The sequence below is a fragment of the Nicotiana sylvestris genome, chromosome 2 (genome assembly GCF_000393655.2).
Source record: "Nicotiana sylvestris chromosome 2, ASM39365v2, whole genome shotgun sequence".
Taxonomy (NCBI): domain Eukaryota; kingdom Viridiplantae; phylum Streptophyta; class Magnoliopsida; order Solanales; family Solanaceae; genus Nicotiana; species Nicotiana sylvestris.
Window position 1 is genome coordinate 110,813,478 of NC_091058.1, and position 10,352 is coordinate 110,823,829.

Below are 10,352 nucleotides of genomic sequence, written 5' to 3' on the forward strand. Positions count from 1 at the left end.
TTTTGCATAGCTTCTGCTTGAATTTCAACTCGAAAAGCAACAGTTTTGAGATGAATGGTTTGAATTGCAACCATTCCTTTGGTTGTTTTTTTCCTAAGCTATTGCGCCTGTACCAAACTCTTTAATTTGTCGCCCTGAAATTTAAGGAAAGTCCAATGTTTGTGTATATTTTATAACATGAACTAGTTAGGCGGATCCAGGATTTTGAGACTATGGGTATACCACCTATTTTATCGTAAATTTGGTGCTTGTAAACAGTGTCAATTTGTTTTGGTCAATAATATCAATTGCTGTGAGAACATTTAGTGTTTTATGACTTATTATCAATTTTGAATAATTTAAATATTATTCAAAGAGATAACTTATACGCTTCTTAAACCATTCAGTTCTTACCATCAAAATTATATTCAAAACGAATGGAAAAATAAAATGCTAATGACAATTTAATACCGTAAAATCTGAAACTTGTGCAAATTTTAGTGTAAAAAGCAGCAGAAAAAATATCAAAATTTTTAAAGGATTAATTCTTTAAAAATAATCTATATGTTATAATAAAAAATTATAGATGAAAGTTCAATAATTTGAATGAAACAAAAGTATTTAACCAAGTCATTGTGTAATTTAATATTCAGTCAATAATTTGCAAACCACAACTAAAATATTCCTTAAGAAACTATGTCAACAATTCAAAATTCTTTGAGATAAAAGCAATTAAGAACTAAGAACCAAAAAGGATAAAGAAAAAATTATTTGAGAGATAGCAATTGAGATTGAGGTTGGCATAAATTGGGATTAGGGAGGATAATAGATATTAGAAAAAGGCTAAAAGAGAAAAAAATAAGCAGTAGTGAGTAGCGTGCGAGTTGGAAAGCAAATGAAAGAAAGGAAAAAATCAGAAAGAAAACTATAGGACGAAAAAGTCCAAGAGGATTTGATCCCTTGTCCTTCGGGAAATAAAATAACCATCCAGCAAATGCACCATTTAGCTTTATAGATATTAGACCGTTTCTATGAATTATGTTTGTGGAAACACTGATTTGTTGGAAAAAACATGGGTTCACGTGAACCTCAATTTATATAGTATATCCGAACAGGGCTAAACATGCAAACGATGCTGCACATTAAAAGTAGTTGATATTAAAAGAAAAGCGACATGTATATTATAGAGATACTTTTAATGATAAGTAATTTTTTAGGATAGGTTTTACAAGTTTGATCCAAGGCGATTAGTATTAAATCAAATTAAGAGTGTATTTGGATTAGCTTAATGCAACAAGAACAGTCAGTTGTTTAATTATGTCATGAAAGTTTTTCTGATAGTTGCCGCGTAACATTTTGGTCTGGAGAGTTTAACGCATTCAGAGTTTAACGCTTCTAATTGTGTGCGAATAAAAGTTGTATTTAACTTTTGCACTACTTAGCCAGATTACAAAACTTACCAGTCAATTACTACACTAATTAAATCACAACATGGTAAACTGAATATCAATTAGCTAATTAGCATTATTAATTTCAATTACTTAACTTTGTTCTTCTTTTTGCATATACGAGCTCAGGCTTCTTCTTGATTTAAATTAAAAGAAATTGTTTTCTTGTTTCACAGAGATAAAAAAGAGCCAGTTCCTTGATTCCTTCCTAATACAATTATACTATTACACCAGTAATTACTTCTTCTTGTCTCATTCATTTCCGCCAATGTACACCTGCTACTCTACTAGAAACTACGTATTACTTGCTTAAATTCTCTTTGCTTCATTTACCTTCACGCCTATTGCACTTACGTGTATGGTCATACAGTCTTCAAATTCTATTCATTTTGATTAGATATGTCACTAAAATAAAAGGACGTTGTTATCTTTACTTTCTTTCGAATTCTTGGAATGGACTGACCTATCTAAGTCATTATGAAGAGCTCACAAACAAACCTCTTCTAAGGATTGGCCAACAATTACGAATCAATTTTTTATAAATAAAAAATAAGTTTATTAATAAATTAAATTTATATTCAAAATAGACATTAATTTCAACTTTTATCCTAATGATCTTTGCGGATAAGATGAGATGTAAAAATTGTGACGGAGAGGTCATATCAATTGAAAACTACTCTACTTATTCTGAATTACAATGTTTCTGATTAGCCGATTTGGCCAACCTTCAAAAATCAGTGTTTTTTTTCAAAAGTATTTTTCTTGGGAAGGAGTTTATGTTTGACTATTTAGTTTGAAAAGTCAAGTTTTTAAAAATTGCTTCTAAGTGTATTTTTTTTTAAAATGCTTTTTAAAAAAGTACTTTTGGAAAGAAACTACTTTTTTTTTCCAAAACTCCTTCTGCTTCTACTTAAAAATACTCTTTTTTTTTCTTCTAAAAACTTAGCTAAACACTTCAACTTAAAAAAAACAAACAAAAAAGTGCTTTTTGTTATGGAGACGCTTGGCCAAACAGGCTAGTAGTCTTCCCGATCGTTTGGGTTGTGTTGGAACAGTAATTAATCAATGGCTGCAGAAGAATGACTTTCAAGTGCTCAATCTCAAGCTTTTTATGGTGCAATTTAAAAATTAACTCAAGACTGAAATATTAATTGTGTTTGATCATTATTGTGAAAAAGATATTGAAATACCTTGTCAAAATTTGATAAATCAAACATCACATAAAAAATTAACTTATCTCAATGCAACTTGAATTTACTTCTATTTATTGGTTTATTATATAAAAATATAAAAATCTGACACACATGCATGTTACATATATAGAACTTATTCCCCACGCTTTTGTGAAGCATAAATCTCCATAATTACATTATGGATTCAATAATTTTCGTGTAAATTTCAAACGGTAACAGCTTCCATGAATTTTGCATCTTCTCCCATAGCATGCAGAGTTTCAGGGGTCAAACAAGCTTCAATGTCAATACTTCCTTCTTCCACGCCACTAAAAATTGTCATTTTCCCATCATGTTTGTTTCCAGCCCCACTTCTCACAGCAATCGGTCTCCCCCATCCAAAATCATTGGCGTACACGTTGAAACGCGGCGAGCTGCTAGCAATCAAGCTATTAGTCACCACCTCACTCTTCTTCACTATCTTTGGATTTTTCACCCAACTTTGGTAAAAAATCATAATTTCTTCGTGGGTTTGCATGGCTACCACCTTATTCATTTGCAAAGCTGCCCAACCTGAATCAGAAACGAATTCAGAATTTAATTTCTAGGCACTCTAGTATTTTTGAAAAAATTAATTCAAAACATAACATTTAGTCCTCCGATCCAATTTAACTATGTGATACGGTTTGATTTCGGATATAAAATCTTTAAGTTTTTGGAAGAAAAAAAACACATATTTGGAAACAACAGAAAAAAGCACTATAAGAAGTAACAATAATTAAAATTCAAAACTTATATGAAAAAATTTTGTCAAAGAAAATCTCTTGTGACTATAGAAATTTGAAGTGTATCACATAATTTGGAAGAAAATGAGTATATAAGATTGTGGCTTCAATTGAATCATTCCTTAAACTATGCATCAAACACTCACCCGAATTATTCTGTAGCAACTCTCTGGCGGTGGTTGTCACGTTCACAAAATGGACTGCATTTCCAAAATAGCCTTCAGGTAAAGGCGGCTGAAGCCTTGGCCTTGCACCTATAAGTATTTTGAAACTAAAATTTTCGTCAGCGTTTATACCACTACGGCAGCAAATAACAGATTGCCATAGATGAGCCAAAACGGCTTGCAAAGAAGAGATACAAGTCTTTTGGTTGGTTCCAAATTCAGAGTTGGCTTTGGCTTTGAGCTGAGCTATGTTCTTCTTGCTAAAATGGAAAACTCTTTCTTCCAACAGAGGTGGATCAAATTCATCGTACAGATGTTCCTTAGGTAAAGTGACATGAATTGGGGAAGCAGTAAATCTAGGAAACCAACGTTCGAGGACCGGCGGTTTATTCACTGTAAGATTACAACTTCTAGTGCGTGATATTTCGGACCAAGAATTGATGAAATGCCAGAAAGAAGTCCCATCGGCTACACAATGATTGACAGTACATCCAATGAAAAAGCCATCCACTAGCTCAGTGACTTGCACGGCCAACACAGGTTTACAAACTCCTGTTAGAAGTATAGAGTAATAAGTAAATAAATACTCCATATATTCTGACTATATTAATAATTTAAACTTTTAAGTGAGATAATTCACTTAATTTAATATGATACTTCATTAGGGCAAATAGAGGTCATGCATGAATTCAAATATCACCCCCACCTAGAAAAGCAAAATATATTTTTACGTGTTTGGCCCATAAAAGAAAACCAGACAGATAAATAAGCGGCGTGTTGAGGTACATAATTCAGTACTCCCTATGCCTTATTTTATGTGACATGAATATTGTTATATGATGAGTCAAATAAGATTATCTTTAATCATGTTTATTGCAAATATATTTAAAATATTTTAAGTTATTAACCATTGTGACTTACTGACTTATACACTTTATGTACTACCTAAATATGTAAATTTTATTTTAAAATTTTAAAAAATCATATTTTACATAGATAATTAGTCAGTTTGACCATCATACTTTGAAAAGATTTACATAAACTAGACGGAGAGAGTAATATGTAATTAAAAGTATGCTCTCTTATAAATTAAACTTTTAGACAATATAATGACACAATTTAAAACACCTTCATAGTTGCGAACTCCATTCAGTGGAAAGAAAGATTTGACAATCTTTGGCACGTAAGTTGGCTTCACGATATCAGCGACAGTCAAGCCTGGCGCAGTTGCATGAGTGAATTCAGCTCCTTCATTGCTGCAATTAATAAAGAAAGATAAGGTGTTGTCACTGTTTTTACTTGCAACAAGTCGGCCAACAAGGAGAGGAAAATAATTTAGAGTATCAGAGAGTGAGGTTTTTAGGCGATTAATGATTTCTGATGATGTTGCTAACTCTGTATGTTGCTGAGGATTTGGTTTTCGGAAAAGTAGTCCTTTTTGGATTGGATCTACTGTGAGGAGTTGGAGATCCCACGGAGTTAAGTGAATATTTTTGGTAGGAGAGTTTCTGTCTATGGGTTTCCCAGACCTAATTACACATGTAGATACCGCTTGATGTTTCGTCATCTATGGACATTTGTTGCAGAAGATAAACGGGGAGAAAGGAATTATATATATGGCTCAGATGGCAAGTGACAAAGACCTAACAATCTTATTAAAATTTGCTGCTACTAGTATTTATCTTTTTCTTTTCTATTATTTTCTTCTGTTTTGTTTATTGAGTTGAAACGCACGTAATAGTTTTCGGCTTTTTCTTATAATAATTACTGTACGTAAAGACTTTTCCCCCGTCAGTTTGTTTTAATATATAGTGTCACACCTCCTTTTTTACCTGCGCCTGCAGGGGCGTAGGGGAGTTTTTCCAACTAAAGGACACTCGAAACGGAATTTCACTACTAGAATTCGGCCAAAAAGCGATCAAATATGGTCTGTTAAGAAAAGCGACGAAAGTTGGTCGCCAAACTACCGAAAATAATAAAAAAATATTTGAAATAATTTAGCGACCATAGTTGGTCGCTATTTGGACGCAAATTTAGTCAAACTGTTGACTGGACTGGTCAGACTTGCTTGGTCAAAGATACACTGAGTTTAGCGACCAATGTTGGTCGCAAAAGTGGGACCCACACAAATTTTTTTAATAATTTTATTATTATTTTATAAAACTTATAAAATATAAATATATATAATTTAAAACTTGCGACCAAAGTTGGTCGCTAACTGAAGGATAAGAAGATAGCGACCAACTTTGGTCGCTAAAGTGGGACCCAGTTATAATATTTTAATAAATATATATTTATGTAAAAATTTTATAAAATATAAATAAATATAATTCAAAATTTAGCGACCAAAGTTGGTCGCCAATGTGGGACCCAGTTCTAACGTTTAACAATTTTTATTATTAATTTAAATATTATATAAAATATAAATAAATCTGATTAAATTTTAGTGACCGAATTTGGTCTCTAATTTAAATTCATGTAAATTTAGTGACCAACTTTGGTCGCTAAGTTAAATTCATTTAAAGTTAGCGACCAAAGTTGGTCTCTATATGGTCAAATTTAAAAATCACTTTTGTGTTTACTATGTAAATAATATAAATGTAAGTCGTTAATAATTTTGTAATACAAGGGATGAATAGTACTACGAAGCGGGCGTGTGTGTCTATATATACAATATATGTACTTACGCTATACTATGCACTAAGTATAAGTGTATGAGGTAATACCGTATCGAATATAGCTTATATATATATATATAATATATATGTACTTACGCTATACTATACACTAAGTATAAGTGTATGAGGTAATACCGTATCGAATACAGCTTATATATATATATATATATATATAATATATACTTACGCTATACTATGCACTAACTATAAGTGTATTAGGTAATACTGTATCGAATACAACTTATATATATATATATATATATATATATATATATATATATATATACTTACGCTATACTATGCACTAAGTATAAGTGTATGAGGTAATACCGTATCGAATACAGCTTATATATATGTAATATATGTAATTACGCTATACTATGCACTAACTATAAGTGTATTAGGTAATACCGTATCGAATACAGCTTATATATATATATATATATATATATATATATATATATAATATGTACTTACGCTATAATATGCACTAAGTATAAGTGTATGAGGTAATACCGTATCGAATACAGCTTATATATATAATATATGTACTTACGCTATACTATGCACTAAGTATAAGTGTATGAGGTAATACCGTATCGAATATAGCTTATATATATATATATATATATATATATATATATATAATAATATATATGTACTCACGCTATACTATGCACTAAGTATAAGTGTATGAGGTAATACCGTATCGAATACAGCTTATTATATATATATATATATATATATATATATATATATATATATAATATGTACTTACGCTATACTATGCACTAACTATAAGTGTATTAGGTAATACCGTATCGAATACAGCTTATATATATACTTACGCTATACTATGCACTAAGTATAAGTGTATTAGGTAATACCGTATCGAATATAGCTTATATATATATATATATATATATATATATATATATATATATAATATGTACTTACGCTATACTATGCACTAAGTATAAGTGTATGAGGTAATACCGTATCGAATATAGCTTATATATATACAATATATGTACTTACGCTATACTATGCACTAAGTATAAGTGTATGAGGTAATACCGTATCGAATACAGCTTATATATATATATATATATATATATATATAATATATGTACTTACGCTATACTATGCACTAAGTATAAGTGTATGAGGTAATACCGTATCGAATATAGCTTATATATATACAATATATGTACTTACGCTATACTATGCACTAAGTATAAGTGTATGAGGTAATACCGTATCGAATACAGCTTATATATATATATATATATATATATATATATATATATATATATATAATATATGTACTTACGCTATACTATGCACTAAGTATAAGTGTATGAGGTAATACCGTATCGAATACAACTTATATATATACAATATATTTACTTACGCTATATTATGCACTAAGTATAAGTGTACTAGGTAATACCGTATCGAATACAACTTATATATATATATATATATATAATATGTGCTTACGCTATACTATGCACTAAGTATAAGTGTATGAGGTAATACCGTATCGAATACAGCTTATATATATATATAATATATGTACTTACACTATACTATGCACTAAGTATAAGTGTATGAGGTAATACCGTATCGAATATAGCTTATATATATATATAATATATGTACTTACGCTATACTATGCACTAAGTATAAGTGTATGAGGTAATACCGTATCGAATATAGCTTATATATATATATATACATACGCTATACTATGCACTAACTATAAGTGTATTAGGTAATAGCGTATCGAATACAGCTTATATATATATATATATTTGTTTTTTTTTTTGAATAGCGACCAACTTTGGTCGCTATTTTGGTCAAACAGTCAGAATATAGTGACCAAAGTTGGTCGCTAGTTCTAAAAATTCAAAACTGTTTTACCCACCAAAATAGCGACCAACGTTGGTCGCTATTTTAATAACATAACTCTCAAAACTGGGATCCCCTCCCATTCTTTCTAAAAAATTCCCAAAATCCCTCTTTTCTCTCTCGCACTCAAACCCCACCCCCCTTCCAACTCCCACCACCAGGCCCCACCCACGCCACCAACGACCACCGCTCAGCTACCGCCGTCGCCGTCGCCTCTGTCGCTGTTGCGTCTCTCCTTCTCCACCTCCTAAAAATTCAAGGTTAGAATTACAAACCTAGGGTTTCAATTAGTGTTTCAATTGTTTATTGTTTCAACCTAGAATTAGTGTTTCAATTGATTATTTAACATTGTATTTTATAGAAACCTAGGGTTTAGATTGTATTTATCATTATTTAACATTTTATAGAAATCTAGGGTTTAGGGTATGGGTTGAATATTTAGGCTAGGCTTTATTGAGTATTTCTCCTTCAATATTTTAGTAAGCAATAGATACTAATTTAACGTCAAAGACTTGATTCATAGGTAGATATATATTAGGGTATAAATTGAACTTTTAGTTTAATCTTGATTAGTTTATAGGTAGATATTTAATATAGACACATGATAGTATATTTTGATTTTCTCTTAAAGTTCAAGACAATGTTAATGTTTAAGGCCTTAAGCGAATCGTTGCGTGGCTCTTGTTTGAGTACAACGAGTCGCCCACTTTTAGGATATAAATTGAACTTTTAGTTTAAGTTTAAACTCGTAGGATACGAATATAACTTATAGTTTTTAGGTTTTGTTCTTGTGAATTGAACTTGTAGGATATAAATTGAACCTTTTAGGATACGAGTTGAATTTTTAGGATATGAATTGAACCTTTTAGGTATGAGTTGAACCTTTAGGATATAAATTGAACTTAAACTCGTAGGATATGAATATAACTTTTAGGATATAAATTGAAGCTTTTATGTATGAGTTGAACCGTTAGGATATGACTTGAACTTTTGTGGATATAAATTGAACCTTTTAGGATATGAGTTGAATTTTTAGGATATGAATTGAACCTTTTAGGTATGAGTTGAAGCTTTTAGGATATAAATTGAACTTTTAGTTTAAGTTTAAACTCGTAGGATATGAATATAACTTTTAGGATATAAATTGAAGCTTTTATGTATGAGTTGAACCTTTAGGATATGACTTGAACTTTTGTGGATATGATTGAAGCTTTTATGTATGAGTTGAACCTTTAGGATATAAATTGAACTTGTAGGATATAAATTGAAACTTTTAGGATATGAGTTGAATTTTTAGGATATAAATAGAAATTTTAGGATATGACTTGAACTTTTGTGGATATGAATTGAACCTTTAGGATATAAATTGAACTTTTAGTTTATGTTTAAACTCGTAGGATAAGAATTGATGAACTTTTAGTTTTTAGGTTTTGTTCTTGTGAATTGAACTTGTACGATATAAATTGAAGCTTTTATGTATGACTTGAACTTTTTACGATATGAGTTGAAACTTTTAGGATATGAGTTGAACTTTTAGGAAATAAATTGAACCTTTAGGATATGTATTGAACCTTTAGGATATGACTTGAAGTTTTAGTTTATGTTTAAACTCGTAAGATATGAATATAACTTTTAGTTTTTAGGTTTTGTTCTTGTGAATTGAACTTGTAGGATATAAATTGAAGCTTTTATGTATGACTTGAACTTTTTAGGATATGAATTGAAACTTTTAGGATATGAGTTGAACTTTTAGGAAATAAATTGAACCTTTAGCATATGTATTGAACCTTTAGGATATGACTTGAACTTTTAGTTTATGTTTAAACTCGTAGGATATGAATATAACTTTTAGTTTTTAGGTTTTGTTCTTGTGAATTGAACTTGTAGGATATAAATTGAAACTTTTAGGATATGAGTTGAATTTTTAGGATATAAATAGAAATTTTAGGATATGACTTGAACTTTTGTGGATATGAATTGAACCTTTAGGATATAAATTGAACTTTTAGTTTATGTTTAAACTCGTAGGATAAGAATTGATGAACTTTTAGTTTTTAGGTTTTGTTCTTGTGAATTGAACTTGTACGATATAAATTGAAATTTTACGATATGACTTGAACTTTTTACGATATGAGTTGAACCTTTAGGATATGACTTGAACTTTTGTGGATATGAATTGAAGGTTTAGGATATGAATTGAACTTTTAGTTTA

At 30.1% G+C, this 10,352-nt stretch overlaps 1 protein-coding gene across 1 annotated transcript; it reads right to left on the reverse strand.

Moving 5' to 3' along the window:
* Positions 1-2,655: 2,655 nt before the first annotated feature.
* Positions 2,656-5,147, reverse strand: LOC104214485 (uncharacterized acetyltransferase At3g50280-like). Its single transcript, XM_009764156.2, has 3 exons — positions 4,677-5,147; positions 3,531-4,100; positions 2,656-3,172 (listed from the first exon to the last, which is right to left on the reverse strand). The coding sequence occupies exons 1-3, from the start codon at positions 5,113-5,115 to the stop codon at positions 2,826-2,828; spliced, it is 1,356 nt and encodes a 451-aa protein (XP_009762458.1). The 5' UTR covers positions 5,116-5,147; the 3' UTR covers positions 2,656-2,825.
* Positions 5,148-10,352: the final 5,205 nt, after the last annotated feature.